The following is a 16,636-nucleotide window of genomic DNA, read 5'->3' as shown; positions in this document are numbered from 1 at the left end:
GGACTTTTGGTTGGACAGGAAAGAAGTAAGAAAAATTTCCACTGGGATATGCATAAGAATCCCTAAAAATCACTTTGGACAGATTTTACCCAAATCAGGATTAGCAGCTCAAGGAATACATGTATTGGCTGGAGTAATAGATTCTAATTATCAAGGAGAAATTGTTGTAACATTCCAGAATTTAGGTGAAAGGCCCATACAAATTCACAAGAATGATAGGATAGTTCAAGTGATTATCGTTCCTTGTAAAACAATGCCACTTGTAAAAACTGACCCTCCTTCCAAAATAACTGTCACAGGAACTGAAGGATTTGGTTCTACTGATAGAATAAAATCAGGAGCTAAAGTATGGGTAAAACGGAAGCCAGATGATATTCCAAAGGCTGCAGAGATTATAGCATATGGGAAGGATAACACTGTAACTATTGTTTATTCTGGAGAAGATGATTACAAAATTGTACCCTTAACTCATTTATTCTACCGTGAGTGAGGCTACAATAGTCTGGTTATTGTCTCTTTGCTTCTTCTTGATTTTTTGTTTGTTCACCTTGTTTGTTAGATTTGTTTCCACAGGCTTGGTACCATCCATCTGTAGATGCCTGATAGCTTAAGCTGGATGTCACCCCCTGTCTGCAACTGTGATGTGTCACCTTTGGACCTGGCATCAAGCATATTAAGAACTGACCTCTCAAATGGGACCCCTAAGGACAGGGACAGCTCTACATCCGATTTCAGCAGCAAGTAGCCATAGAAGAAGAGATCTTCACCCCTTACCACAAGATTTTGGGGCCCCATTTGTTCGGGGTGGGGGGAATGATGGGGAGCTTGTGCTCAAGCCCCACCCTAAAATATGGTTTTTTGTGTTTATTGTGTGCTCTTCTTGTTATACTGTTGTGAAATTTTGTTGACACCAGTTATTCCTACTGTATTTTTGCCAAGTAAGGGACATGAAAGATCTTGGGGCAGAATGTAAGGGTTATGGGATTTAAAGATCTCCCATGCCCCATAGACGTGCTGACATAGCAGAGCAAGAGAAAGTGAAAAGCCGAGCTAACGGTCCTGCGGTTGGCAGTTGGCGGCGGTTGCCTTTTTTTTTTTTTTTTTGAGTTAGGACTCCGGCTGAGCACTGCCAGGGGCCGGAGCTGCTGGGAGCAGGACTTTCTGCTAAGGACTCCTGCTGAGGACTGCCAGGGGCCAGAGCTGCTGGGAGCCCGCTTCCAGGGCGCTGGGTGGTTGCTGTGAGTGGGGAGAGGAGGACCTTTGCCTGAGGTAGCCTGTTCTGTTTTAAAGGCTTGAAAATGTGGGTGCTTTCTACTTTATCTACCTGTGCCAATATCATAACTACTCTGATGGCTTTCACTTTCTGGTTTTGGGACTCAGTCTTTTGGTATCTTAATAAATTTTCTAGTTTATTTCCCCATATGGCAAATATGATGTATTTTGTGATGGATAATTATATCAGCATATTTGTAATCTCTATAGGCATTGTGAATATGGCATTGCTTATACAGGAGGGAGTAAAATACACACTAAATGGGGTATCTCACCCTCCGGGAGAATGTGGGGGGAGGGAAGGGAATGAGATGAGGGATGAGACAAGGGAGGGCAGGCTCGGGGGGAGGGAAGTTGGAAGCACCCACTTTTGAAAAGGGACGGGATCAACGTAGAGAATAGAACAAGTGGGAGGTAGGATAGGAGGGAGGGAAGTATAGTCAGTCTTTTACAATATATCTACTATGTTATTGTTTTGCATTACCCACACATGTACAACCTATACTGAACTGCTTATCTTCCCAGTTGTAATGTAATGCCAAAAGAAAGGCAACTTCCCAAGGTTTAGAATACCAGCATAGGTGCTCTCCATTTTATTCAGTGACCAACCAAGAACAGAGAAGATCAAAACATGACATCATTCCAAATACAGCATTTACTAAATGTGATTAAATAATCTCCAAGGACTACCCCACCCCAGGACCTTTCAATCATTCAATCAATTACAAAGTCTCTGTTCTAAATACTTCTCCACCCCTAGGCTATACCTTAATTAAGTCCACCACAAAGCCCCTCTTCTCAAATGGAGATTAGTTTCCAAACATAAGGTCAAAAGTTCCCCACCCCTGGATCACAATTGAATCTACCCCAGAGTTACATCAAGTTTAAACACAGCACTTAATACCCAAATGGAGGTCTTTTCTTCATCTTGACACGAGGCAAGTTCTCAGCAATCTTAGTTCCTGGGGAGACAAGGCTTAGCAAGGCCACAAGATACATTGCCAGTCCCTTCATGAATTCATCCTCTGTCTGTAGAACAGTCCTAGAACCCCTGAACACATTAGCAAAGCCCTCTCCCAGGATTTCTGTAAACATACAACAAGAAAATCCTTCTTCAGGGCTTCTGAACCAACAGAAAGGCTCCCAGATCCCTGCAACAACAGCACTGTCCTTCACCAGTGGACAGTATTCACTCTGTCTGCAGGACAGTCTCTAGACCCCTGCAACAACAACACTGTCCTTCACCAGTGGACAGTATTCATTCTGTCTGCAGGACAGTCTCCAGACCCCTGCAACAACAGCACTGTCCTTCACCAATGGACAGTATTCACTCTCTGTCTGCAGGACAGTCTCAGGGCTTCTTAGTGAACAGCCAGGTTCCAGGACTTCTTCAACAAAAGGACTGTCTTTCACCAGTGGACAAATCTGGCAAAATAACATCAAAACAGACAGACAAAGTACCAGCAAAACAGCCATGTCTCCTCAGTCCTTGGCAGCTCAGGGGGCAGGTCTCAAAAGTCCAGGGCAATTCAAAGCGGCCACCAGCAATTCTCTTAGTCTCTCTCTCTCTCTGCACAAGGTGCTGCTTCCAAAAAGATCTTCTGCCTCTCTCTTGTCTCTCCAAATCTACGTCACCAGCTCCTCCCAGTTCAGGACTTTCTTTTCACATCAACAAGTCCATCCCACAGGCGGGATTAACAAGCTCTGGGTTTTAACACAATCAATTTGAAATCCAAGCCAATACAGGGGAATCTTTAATTGCCATTACTATCACACCAGTAAGGGTGGGTGACAAGGAACGAAGGGAATGAATCTGGAATTGAAAGTTTTAAAATTACTTATTCTAATATATATATATATGTGTGTGTGTGTGTGTGTGTGTGTATAAATTTTATACTATTATTAATACCGTCTTACATGTAATTGGGAAATAAGATATACAGGCACTGGGGCATAGAGATCCTCTGGAAAAGTCGAAAGGGGTATGGGAGAAAATATGGGAGAGAGCAGATTGGAGGAGGGGATATCCTGTGGGAGTGCTATTTTGGGGCAGTGGGTAGGAGAAAAACAGGGAGAGAATTTGTAACTCAAAATCTGGTGGAAAAGAATGATGTAAATCAGAAGTTAATAAAGCATTTAAAAAAAAGAAAAAAAGATTACTAATCACTCAAGATTACCCCTGAGATTATCCAAAAAGTTTATTATTTTTTTTTTCCTGCAGCGAGCACCTAGAGCCAGATCTTTAGTCCAATAAGAAGGAACTGTGGAGGGAAAGATGAATTTCATTACTGATGAGTTCACAGTTCTCTGTATTTTCAAAGGCCAACATGGTTTGTATTGTATTTTTAGGTTTGTTTCTTGGTGACATCTATATTTAATAAGGCATAGAGATTTCTTATTCACTTCTTCCAATTCTTGCTTATCCAAGGACTGAGCCAATGCTTAATGCAAAATGAAGAGAATATATAGCCATGCTTAAACTAATTAGCATCCAATTCTGTAAGTGCTCTTAGACATCATAAAATATCCTTGAATGTCATCAGGATTTTTTGGTATGCTACTATGTATGTTATACTTTCTGTATTTTTAATATTGTTTTTCTGGGGACATGAGATAGAGGGACACTAAGGGGCATGAGATCTAGACAATGTTAGAATTTCTATTAGAGTATGCATATATAAAAGTATATGTGTATGTGTGTACACAATATGTGTGCTGATCACAATTTAACTTTTAATCCTTATATCACAACTGATTTAAATATTAAATGTTTATTTTATTTAAAAAAAGAAAATACCAGTTGGTGAATCTGCTGAGATCAAATAAAGTAGGACAGAAAGAAATGTGTGGAGAATATGGCAGGATTTCTCAGAAGTCAGAGACATCAAGAAAAACCTATAGTGAGGGTAAAGTAGAGGGTGCTTGGACCCTGAAATAGCAGGTCATTCCCAAATGAATTCAACTTAAGCCAAAGAAAAACAAAGTTTATTTAAAATCTACCATATTGGCTACACTCTTAAGGAGTCTGGACATTTGTAACACTAATGTAAGTGGGACAGATTGAATCTGAGCACCTTCATGGAAACAAGATGAATCTTATATACAGAAAAATTGTGGGAGGGATCTAGGATTGACCAAGTAGTCTGGGGTGATGGAAGGAGGGGGAGTCTAAGGAAGATATTGATGGGAATGACCAGTAAGCTGGGGTAGCAAAAGTAGTAGAAGGCTATCTGGAGATAGACAATGAAGGGCTAGGCTAGGTTAAGGGTAACAGAGAATTGGGCATAGAGATAATGAAAGGTTTATAGCCTCAGATGAATGCCATATCAAGTGGGAAGATTCAAAGGGGTTCTCAGAGCTTCATCATTTATAGAGTTTCAGGAGGCACCACAACCTCCTTCTGGGAGGATGAGGGCTCCCACTGAAAGATGATATTTAGAGTAATAATAATAGCTAATATTTTTATAACAATTTAAGGTTTGCAAAGTGCTTTACAAACATCATCTCATTTGATCCTCACAAAATGAGAGGGTAAATGAAATGAGAGAAGAACAATGGTGTGTGTGATATACATGGGTCAAATTGAAGATTAAAAGTGAGTGGAAGGTGATACTAATGGTTTTTGGAGGAGAAGAGTCTATAGGGGAGGGGGTGAAGAGGTGGGGAGAGGTTTTGAAAAGAGCAAGCAAAGGAGGGAGATGTTGTTTTATTAGTAAGAAGGGTTTCCACTGAAAAGTTCCTTTCCGTGAAGAGAGATATTCCTTGAAAGAAGATAAGAACTTTGTGCTGCATATTTTTTGGAGGATTTGGTATTTGAAAAGACCAACTGTCCTACCTTGATGGGGAAGAAGTTGGATATCCTGGGGGCAACTGGTACCTGGAAGAGTCAGAAGGCAATGACCTAAGAAGGAGATTTTGAGGCAAATGGAGAAAAAAAAAAGGGGGGATGATGGTTGGGTTAAGATCAATGGTGTGCTGAATAATCAGTGATGTGGGGGCTCCTACTTGGGGCAGTGTCTTATCTGTCACTTCCAAGAATTGACTTTGTCCTTAGAGCAAGAGCCAAGATAGAAAAGAGGAATCCTCTTGGCAAGTAGTGGTTTGAGTTGTCAAGAAGAGAGACCCCAGAAAGGACACCTCAGAAGTTTTAATTCCATAAGGAATACAGAGAACAGAGAAGAAATGATAATTATGAAGTTCATGAATCAGAGACAATGAGGGGCTTGAGTAGATGGAAAGAAATGATGGATAATGAAGAGAATAAGAGGAATCTGTTCTGGACAGGAGCACAACATTAAAAAAAAACCTTAAAGAACATAGTAGTTTAGGGATGGTGAACTTGAGGCCACATGTGGCCTTCTAGGTCCTTGGGTGTGGCCTTTTGATTGAGTCCAAGTTTTGTAGAACAAATCCTTTTATTGAGGAGATTTGTTCTGTGAAGTTTGGTTGCAATCAAAGTGCTGCATGTGAGGACCTAGAGGGCCACATGTGGCCATGAGGCCGCAGGCTCCTCACCCCTGTACTAGTTGATGGGAAGGAGAGGAAAGGATAAAGTAATCTATTTAACTGAGAAGAGGAAAAAAAGAGGGGAAGAATTAGATAACCAGATGAAAACAGGAAAGCAAAAGGAACTAGTAAACTACAAAGGAAAAGGGGTAACAGGTGAGATAGGAGTAGAGGAAAAGAGTCAGTGGAAATAGGGTTATCTTTAAAAAAAAGATTAAGCTAAATTAACTGAAGAGGTATAGTATTGTGTTTACAATAAAAATAAAGAGGGAGGATTCATAATTTTAAAAATAGAAACAAATGAAAGAAAATAAATACAATTCTCATGACTTTAAATGTTAGTGAGACTTTAAAGTAAAAAAAATTATAGATCAAATAAGAAAAGAAAGCATTACACCTGTTGCTTACAAGAAACACATTTAAGAAAACAAAGATACATACAAATTAAAACTGAGGGGATAGAAAAAAATTACTGTGCATCAAATGAATCCAAAAACATAGGAGTTATAATTATGCTATCTGATAAAGCAAAAACAAACATGAAAAACATAAAAAGGGATGAACAAGGGAACTGTTGAAAGTAACCATAGACAAAAAACTAATATCAATTAAAACAAAATAACAACAACAACAAATGCTTACATGTTCCAGATGCCTTAACATCCAAATGAATAAAGGAAACATTAATTGAGCCAGAGGAAGACACATAGATAGTAACACAATAGTGACAGGAAACTTCAAAATCCCTCTCTTAGTTTTGGATAAATCTAAGAGAAAGATTAAAAAAGGGAAAATAAGGACTTGAACAAATTTCTTGAAAAACTATAGTTGACAGACATATCTTCTAAATGAGACTGCAAAGGAATATACATCATCCCCCACTTCAAACTTTTATAAAAATGATCCGTGTATTAGGGCACAGAGATATTGCTAATAAATTGAAAAAGGCAGAAATAGTAAATATATCTTTTAGAAACTCTAAAGCAAGAAAAAAAAGTCATTGGTTTAGGAAGTGCAAATCAAAGACCCAGACCCAAATGGAGACTTAATAATGAAATCTTAAATAATGGAACAAGGAATCATTGAAATAATTAATAATTATGTGGAAGAAAATTACAAAAACAAACATACCAACATTTTGGGGATTTAACTAACATAGTCTTTGGAGGAAAAAATATCTTTACAAACATACATTAACAAAATAGAAAAAGAGAGGAGTTAGGGTTATGCATTTTTTTAAATTAAAAAATCCAACAAATACATGAATTTAAAATAAACATGTGATGAGATATTAAGCATCAGAGGAAAAATCGATAAATTAGAAACCAAAAATTTCACAGAAATTATAAAACTAAAAGCTAATTCTTTAAAAAGACTAATAAAATTGAGAAAACATTAGCTAATCTGATTAAAAATAAAAGGGCCAAATGCTAAACTAGGAGTTGTGAAAAGTATCAGAGTTATTTATGTGCCATTGGTGTAAACCTCCCTGACTTAATAGTCAGATAATATGAATGAGTAACATGAATGTGACTCTTTTAATTTTGTACATAGTAATTTAATTTGCAGGTTGTCTTTCCTATTAGATTGTAAACTTCTTGAGAGGGAGAACTATCTTTCACCTTTCTTTGTATACCCAGTATTTAGTACAGTGCCTGGCACATAATAGGTGCTGAATATATTCTCTGTTGATCAGTTAATTTTTCCAAATTGACTTAAACATTTCATTCACCAAGAAGAATATCTATTTTTTTTATTTTTTGGATGTACTAAGATACATACATGAATATAATTTTCCAAACTTTGGATAGAATTTTGTTTAAGGATCATTAACAAAAGTTTGTCTCACAGTCATTTACAATTGGAGGTTTTCTTCAAAAAAACAAATTGTTGTAAATAATTTCTGTGACAATTCACAATAGTTTTATTTATCATTTTGGCCTAGGGAGTTAGAATTTACATTTCCCTGGATTTACGAACTGGGAGTCAAATTGTTATTGTTTAAATCATTCACTCTCTCCTTAGTATCAGGTTCTGGGAAAGCCAGGCCACAATTTAGGGACTTAGGGCTCACGTAGAAGTCATGCCATGGTACAAGCATATCCATACACTTTGGTGAGCACCTTGGAAAAGCAGTCAAAAATGGAAATATGGGGGGGGGGCAGCTAGATGGTACAGTGAATAGAGTACTGGCCCTGGAGTCAGAAGGACGTGAGTTCAAATCCGGCCTCAGATAATTAACACAAAAACTAGCCATGTGACCTTGGGCAAGTCACTTAACCCCAATTGCCCTCCAAAAAAAGGCAAAAAAAAATGGAAAGCTGGAGTGAAATTTAGGAAGGGCTCTAGGATTCCACAAACAGCTCTAAACTGAAGAAAGATGGAAAACCAGATTGATTGGAGACAGGGAAGTGTACCCTTAAACATCTGTATGGCAAAAAGGCTATAAAGTAAAATCCTTGAGACCTCAGACAAAATTTACGAGGAACACAAGCAAGTTGACCAATAAATCCAGTCCATAAAGGATTCACTTCCAAATAAACTCCCCTAAAAAACTCTTATGGGCCATCCTTCTCTGCTGAATTGATGATGGATTATTATTCCAGAACCACCTTCTCCAAATGTTAGGAAATATCATGACTAATTAAAAGCCATTGTTGGTTCCATGAGAGGCAACTATGGCACAGTGGAAAGGAGAGTCAGACCTGAGTTCAAGTTTAACTCTTACATATATTAGCTTCACAATTCTCAGCAAGTAACTTGACCTCTTAGTGACCCTAACAGTACTTCTTTAAGACTATAAATTGAAGATCAGGTGCTGATACACATATGTGAAAGGAATTTCCTCTATGGGAGTTCCTGAATGAAATAACAGGTCTGGTCCCCACCGAAACAAAGCAAAACAAACAAAAGACTGATTTCATTAAATTACTTTATAGATTGACTAGAGAATGTTTTGTTGTTATTGTTCAGTTCAGACCAACTCTCTGTGACCCCATTTGGGGTTTTCTTAGCAGACATACTGGAGTGGTTTGCCATTGTCTTCTCCAGTTCATTTTACAGATGAGGTAATGTGAGCTTCTTATTTTGTATACCCATATATACAAATATATATTTTGTATACCCATATATACAGGCACAGTGCCTGGAACATAATAGGTGGTCAATATATGTTTGCTGATCAGCTAATTTTTCCAAATTGACTTAAACATTTCATTCATCCAGAAGAGTTATAACCAAGGGCAACGTACCCAGCAAAGTTAAGTATAATCCTGAATGAAAAAAAAAGACATTTAATGAACTCAAAGACTTTGTGATAAAAAAAAAACCTAAGAACTTAAGGGGAAACTCGACATATAATGTCCAAGAGAAATATAAGGTAAACGTTAAAGACCAATTATAAAGGACTTAATAAGGTCAGACTGTTTACTTCATACATGTGGAAATATTAGTAGTACTCTTATGATTGTCATCATTATTTGGGTAGTTTGAAAGAAAGGCATGAGTTGATTATGATGGATTGATTCTAAAAAATAAAACTGTGGGGAGAGGTAAAAAGGAGCAATTATCTCATACAAATGAGGCATAAAGGGAATAATTGATGCAGAAGAATTGGGTAAGGGGGAGACTAGGTAGTGCTGGAACCTTACTGTCAATGGGAATGGGTTAAAGAGGGAACAATATACTTATTAAGAAGGGTATAAAGTTCTAAGTTCAGAAAGAAATAAAAGGGCAAGGAGACAGTAAGGGGACGGACTCTTAGAGGAGTAGGTAGATTAAGGAATAGGAGGGCAAGGTGTAGTGAGGAGAAGGAAAGCCAGGAGTCAGGAGGGATAGGGTAAATAGGGTGAGGATAGTGAGAAAAAATAGGAAGGAGGAACATACACAAGTAACTTAGAATGTGAATAGGACAAATTTACCCATAAAACAGTAATGGATAGCAGATTAAAAATTTGAATTCAACTATATGTTGCTTTCAATGAAACTTTATAAAAATGAGAGCTACACACAAAGATAAAGGGCAGGAGCAGAATTTAGAAGGTGTATCACCAATGCAATATATGCCCACACTCATGATAGAGACTGTGACTATAATTACCGCATGATGTTTGATCACAAAATAATAATCTCCAGATAAAGAATAAAGTTGAAAGATTTATTTAGACACCAGAAAATAGAATGCCCAAACTGGTAAGCCGAAGTACCAAAGATATTTGGAAGCCATAATAATGCTGAGAGCTATGTCATCCTTTCTCCTTCCCACAAACCAATACAAGATCAATATTTACTCACAAAACTCCTTATTTCCTTGCCTAAGTGTCCTCTATCCCCAACTGTCTCCAACTGTCAGACTCGCTCTCACCCAGGCATCTGGTCTGTGGGCTCTGCTTCTCCTCAGCAAACTCCTCCCACCACGGGCTCCATGTGACTACATTCAGCCTACTGGAAGCAGAGTTTACGTTCACAGCAGGGAAGCTTCAAACTCCTTCCAGGTGTATTAAGGGGCAGGGAAGATCTTCTAAAGGAAGTAGATTCAGCTGTATCAAACCTTAAACTATATTATAAGGTGAGAGCATTGTTAAAGTGTAAAAAGGACAATTTTGATTATTGTCAATTAAAATTTTCTTTTATTAATAAGACCTATGTAGCCAAGAACAGAAGAAATGCAGAAATCTGAGAAAAAAGCTTTCATAGACAATCTCTCAGATAGGCTTGAATATTGCTGTAGGAAATGATGAGCTGGTTGAGCTAGAAAAACATAGAAAGGCTTGGACTTATGAAGATGCTATCCACCTTCAGAGAAACAGTTAATAGGAGGGAATAAGCATAATTTGTATATGTATTATGTGTATACATGTATATATGTATGTATGAGTGTATGTGTGCATATGTGTGTATCTTTATAGTATTTATGTATATTTATTTATATCCATGCTTAATTGTAGCCTTCTTAGGAGAGGGAGATGTAAAGTAAAAAGTGCACAGCAGAGAAAAAAACAACAGTAAGGAAGCAAAGAAAATCTGAACTGCTTTGAAAACAATGTGTAGTATTTCTTATATAGCTTTTCTTGAAATAGAAATTTATTGTTTTATACTGAATTCTCTCTTATGGTCTCTGTATATGTATATGGCAATTATTCCCCCTCATTTTGTATTTAAGTTTAAAATTTTTTTAATTACCAAAAAAACCCACTTTTGAATCTTAAAGATTCAAAAGTATTTTATAGCTTTGGTAAACTGATTTCCTGATAATTTATGCATTTTATAGTTATTTGGAATGAGATTTCACTTTACATTGTTGCCTTGGCTTTGTTATTATATAGAAATGCTCTTTTTGAGAAATATTTTTTTGTGGCCCACAGCCTTATAAAAACTATTATTTCAATTAACATCATTGCTGATTCCCTATGATTTTTTAAGTAAATTATTATATCATCGGTAAATAGGGGTAGTTGTTTTCTCTTTTTTCCCCTATCTTTATGCCTATATGTTCTTTCTCTTGTGTTATTGTTATTACCAGCATTTCTAGAACCAGGTCAAAATATAGGTGTGTGTAGTAAGGTTCTAGTATCTCTCTATTGTACATGACGCTTGCTTTTGGTTTTAGATATTTTTGCAATATTAAAAAAGTTGTTTTTTGCCTATATTTTGTAGGGTTTTAGCATGAATTAGTATTGTGCTTTGTCAAAAATGTTCTTTTATCTATTGAAATAATTGTGGGTTTTTTTATTATTTTGTTTTCAATATGATTATATTGATTGGTTTCCTAATATTGATCTATTCTTATATCTCTGTTATAAACACAACTTGGTCATGGTGAATGACTTTGATGAATTTTTCAAAATTGTATTTAGATTTTTAAATTAATATTTATTAATGATATTGGTGTGTAGTTCTTTACTTTGTTCTATGGTTTAGGTATTAGGATTATATTTTTATCATAAGAGAACCTAGTAGGGTGATTTCCTTCCCAATTTTTACAGACTGACTCTCTAGTCCAAACCAGGCTCAGAGGGCTGAGAGAGGGGGCAGGCAGGTGGCAGGCAGGCTCCTCTCGGGGATCGTTGGGCCGACCTCTTGGGGGATCGTTGGCCGGAGCTCCGAGGGAGATGGCTCTGACCAGGTATCTGTTTGAGATAGGGTTGCCCATCGGTTGGGAGGCAAATCATCAGTGCAGGAAGAGTAGAGGGGTTTAAATTTGTTCTATTGCTTAATGTCGGGCCAGGTGGAGGAAGAGAGAAGTTTGGCACTCATTCAGAGATGGCCGAAAACAAGCACATTCATACTGGCCTCATTCGCGTCTATTGTGGCCGAGATAATAACCTTTCCTCTTGAACTCACAAAAACTCGACTCCAAATGCAAGGAGAAGCTGCACTTAACCGCAACCGTTTTTTCAAAGACAGAACCCCCTATCGGGGCATGACAAAGACCACCATTGGCATCATACAGGAGGAGGGCTTTCTAAAGCTTTGGCAAGGAGGAACATCTGCAGTTTATAGACAGATAGTATATTCTGGGTTCCGAATGGTCATCTATGAATATCTTCGTGACTCTGTTTTTGGGAAATCCGAAAATAACATATTTCCTCTTTGGCAATCAGTCATAGGAGGAACACTGTCTGGTGCATTTGCTCAGTTTTTTTCTACACCTGCGGATCTAGTGAAGGTTCAAATGCAGATGGAAGGAATAAGGAAACTCCAAGGAAAGCCTTTACGATTTCATGGTGCGCATCATGCCTTTTTAAAAATCTTGAAAGAGGGAGGAGTGCGTGGCCTTTGGACAGGCTGGGTGCCAAACGTCCAGAGAGCTGCCTTGGTGAACATGGGTGATTTAGTCACTTATGATTCAGTGAAGCGCTTGTTATTACAGAATACATCACTTGAAGACAATATAATGACTCATAGCTTGGCAAGTATAAGTTCTGGACTGGTATCTTGTCTTCTGGGAACACCAGCTGATGTCATCAAAAGCCGAGTGATGAATCAACCAACAGATGAGAAAGGAAAGGGACTGCTGTATAAATCCTCAACTGATTGCTTGATTCAGAGTGTAAAAGGTGAAGGATTTCTGAGTCTATATAAAGGCTTTTTACCAGGTTGGCTGCGAATGATGCCTTGGTCAATGGTATTCTGGCTTACGTATGAAAAAATCAGACTTATGAGTGGCGTTGATCCATTTTAAGACTTGAAAAAAAACATATACATTCAACATCATTGATATGTGAGTATTTACAGAGTGTACCTCGGACCATTACTGCCTCTTCAGGAAGATATTATTTCATCAAGAATGTACTTTGATGAGTGGCAGCCCTAAACTTTCCCTCTCAAGATCCAAGTGTCCTTGGCCCCTTCCCTTGCTCCAGGAAAGGCTCTATGTATGTAAGAATGTTATGTAATGAGCTCCAACCCAGCATTTTCTAAAGAAGAATCTGATCCTGGATCCTGATCACTCTACAACCTGAGATCTAGTCCCTGGCACATTCAGTTGGATGCTACAATGCAATTTCAAGGAGTCCCAGTGAGGAAGCAGCTGCTTAGACTTGAAATACATGCTAAAACATAGAAGAAAGCACATCTCTCTTTAAATATACATAGCCAGAGAAGGCAGTCTACCTAGCAATTAAAATTTGAAAACGCACAAAAAAAATGAGATGAATGAAAAAGGTAATGAATAGAGATGTTGAATTTCTTAAGTGTAGGATGGAGTTGATTAATCTTTCTTCCAGAAGAAAGATAAGAATGAAAACTGAGTGTACTATTACTTCAACAGCAAACAGATATTTCTTGAATAGCCAAGATTCCAAGACAAAAGTTTATGAATTGTAGTACCTGGAGAAGGAGCAAACACAGAATAGCAGTGTTGGGGAAAACAGATGAAGGGACACCCTCGCATATGTCCTATTTAAAATTTTAACTATTCTATAGCTTTAAGACCTTTTATTCTTTATGGTTAATTACTGAATTTTTACATGTTTACTAAAGCTTAACTGTATATGTTATTTTTTCCTCCTGTTCTGATCGGCCCTTTAAAGGTATTTACAAACTGAGATTGTTATTGGAAAATAAGTCAGAGTTGGTATGCTTCCTTCTTCCTATACATTACTTTAAAAAAGTTTAACTGTCATTCTAGCTAGGGTCTCATAATTTGAGCAGGTTTTTTACTCTTATTAAATAGTAAACTGGCCTTTCTTCATGGCTAATAACCCATAATGGCATGCATACTCCCTTTTTCAGTAGATTTTTGCTGACCTATATAATGCTCTGTCACCCATTGTTCCTTAAAGAAACAATATCATAACCATGGAACAAAAGAAAACTTAAAATGGGATCACAGTCACAGCTCTGGCCTCGTTCTTAATGGTTCTGTAAACACCTGAGCTAACCAGCCATATGATGATAAACTTGTATGAGACAGACCACATTGAGGATCATAGGATCAGTTAAACACTAAAATATTTACCAATAATGTAAAGATAGCATTTATGTGTAATCAGTGCCTTTTTACAGAAGTCCTACCTATAGTCTCTGGTCTCCAAATTTCTACCTCATGGGGTTTTCTAGTAGTATACAGACAATTACACAATGAGCACTTTTCTTTCTTTAGACCTCTAGATGACCTAAATTTACATGGCTTTTATCACAATTGGTTCAAATGAATTAGGTTAAAACATTTAACGAAATGTGTGTATAAATTCCTAAGTGTCTGAATCTGAATAGTTATGGTATTTGAACTCTTTATGACTTGTGACTTCTTAAGTCTACACTGCAAAAGTTTTGTTAATTTAATCCCAGGTATAGTGAATGAGGACCAAATGAGGGCCAAAAAAATTTAGTCAGCTTTATTCTTTGGTCATCAAGAAGTAACAATGATAACATAATATATGGGTAACATAACATATAGATGATTCACAGTAAATCAAAGTGAGCACACTTTTTATTGTCTTGCCCATGTTCATTTAGACATAAACAAGTTCAGGCTCCTTTTATTCCTCACAATCTCACATTTTTACTACCATGTTACATAATAGCAAGTATTCAGCATATCTATCATCCTTCATCTTTTTATTTTTAATCCATTTAAATTTCTTCTCCAACTTAGTAAATTGTAATAAATATTTTCTTAAATACAGTTCTCTTTTAACATAGATTCACTGCTGTAGCTCCCAATAATCAAATGGGATTTCTCAAATCTTCCCGTTGATAAAATAATGTTTTTATCTTCTTCAGGTATTTGATATTCTGTCTTTCCATTTAATTATAAGCCTCTCAAGGGTGGGAACTGGTCCTCTATTTTGTTTTGTTTTCCTTTTTTTATATTTCTATCATCCTCATTATACCTTCCAAATAGTTGGAAATGTTCAGCAGATATTATTGGCTAGTTAGCGAAAGCTCAATTATTTGTTGTTCCATGATTCAGGAATTTGTGATAATTTTGTCAGGCTAGACTGAAATGTAGAGCAGTCAAACTGAATAGAACCTGTGGATTAATGGGGATAACTGAGCAAATCCAAAGTAAGATGTAAATGAGAATGTTTAAACTACAGAAAAAATTTAAACTTTTCAGACACTTTCAGGATGTGTCCATTTATAGCTGAGAGACAAATTACCAAGCTTTAATATGTTTCCATACATCCAGGAGCTCTTCTAGAACAACTAATCCAATTGCTTTATGGATCTGAGATTAAAAAAAAACAACTTTTGAAAAATGTGGCATAATTAAAATTTTTCATAAAATCAGGCAGTTTTTGACATCATTTGACCTAAATCTGTAAGGTCTTAGGTAAACACTAGAAAACTGAATTTTTAGTCTTATATGTTTCCTTAGGAACATTCATTTGTTACAACTAAAAGACACTTCATAGTGAAATAATAATTAGAATTTGGGGAGGTTGCTCTTTTTTCCTTCTCCTGGAATTTAAGTTTAATTTGTTCTCATTCATTTCATGATATGAGGAAAATGAAAAGATATAATATTTCTTTAAATGCAGGTCAAATATTTAAATCGGTTAATATACCTTATGTATACAATTAGAATGCGAGATGTTTTTCTCTTCTGTTCGTTTCATTTCTCTCTCTAAATATAATGGCTTTTATGATGCTAATTACATTCTTATTCCAGTGTGTTTAATACCATGTGAAGTTTAGCAGTTAACATACCCATGCTGTGAGGAGCATACTTCATTTTTCTACTTGTTTAAAAAAAATTAATTATTATGCCAAAAAAGAATTTTTGTAGTACTGGAACTTTTAGTGTCCTTTAAAAGTTTGATAGAACACTCCTGTGAATTCATTATGCTCCTCAGTCCTCTGACTGAGTTCTGCTACAGCAGAAGAGCACTGCCATACTGCTGTCCTATTCAAAGAAAGCTTCTGCAGTTTTTGTTTTCTTACAGCCCTAGGAGGAGGTAGGTGTAGAACTGAGTTCTGTCTAAGGCCCTTGGATCTCCTTATACAACCCTGGCTGAACAGTAATAGAAGGGATGCTGAGTGACCACATTAAGGTTTGGGATAACCCTTCCCTGCTATTAGTTTATCAAGTTTTAACCTTGCTTGAGTTATTGGTGCCCTCAGAGACAGTTTAAAATGCTTTATCTGTTGAGAATAATTTGTATTTTCAAGAAGTATAGGGATCCTGAGGATTATAGAAAATGATTCATCCTCCATCTTGATGGTCTTGTGACTCAGAATTCAGTAAAAGTTAAAGAAAAACACTTAAAAAATTTAAATTCTCTTTGTCTTCTCTCCTCTCAAAGACACATACACACATATGTGCATACATATACTGAGAGATAGATGGAGAGGGGGGAAGGGAGAGAGAGAGAGAGAGAGAGAGAGAGAGAGAGAGAGAGAGAGAGAG

The 16,636-nt window shown here is 36.9% G+C and overlaps 1 protein-coding gene and 1 long non-coding RNA gene across 2 annotated transcripts; one reads left to right on the top strand and one right to left on the bottom strand.

Moving 5' to 3' along the window:
• Window positions 1-1,835: 1,835 nt before the first annotated feature.
• Window positions 1,836-11,669, bottom strand: LOC138175208 (uncharacterized). Its single transcript, XR_011171928.1, has 2 exons — window positions 10,072-11,669; window positions 1,836-3,085 (listed from the first exon to the last, which is right to left on the bottom strand). It is a non-coding gene; the product is annotated as an uncharacterized lncRNA (long non-coding RNA).
• A 323-nt stretch (window positions 11,670-11,992) lies between these two features.
• On the top strand, window positions 11,993-13,485 carry SLC25A27 (solute carrier family 25 member 27). Its single transcript, XM_069105083.1, has one exon. It carries the CDS (start codon window positions 11,993-11,995, stop codon window positions 12,959-12,961), a length of 969 nt encoding a protein of 322 aa, XP_068961184.1. The 3' UTR covers window positions 12,962-13,485.
• Window positions 13,486-16,636: the final 3,151 nt, after the last annotated feature.

The sequence above is a fragment of the Petaurus breviceps genome, unplaced genomic scaffold (assembly GCF_028583685.1).
Source record: "Petaurus breviceps papuanus isolate PSGF00001 unplaced genomic scaffold, PetGlider_PUasm1.0 76, whole genome shotgun sequence".
Classification (NCBI taxonomy): Eukaryota; Metazoa; Chordata; class Mammalia; order Diprotodontia; family Petauridae; genus Petaurus; species Petaurus breviceps.
The sequence above is the reverse complement of the archived record's forward strand: the minus strand, read 5'-3'. Positions and strand labels throughout refer to the sequence as shown.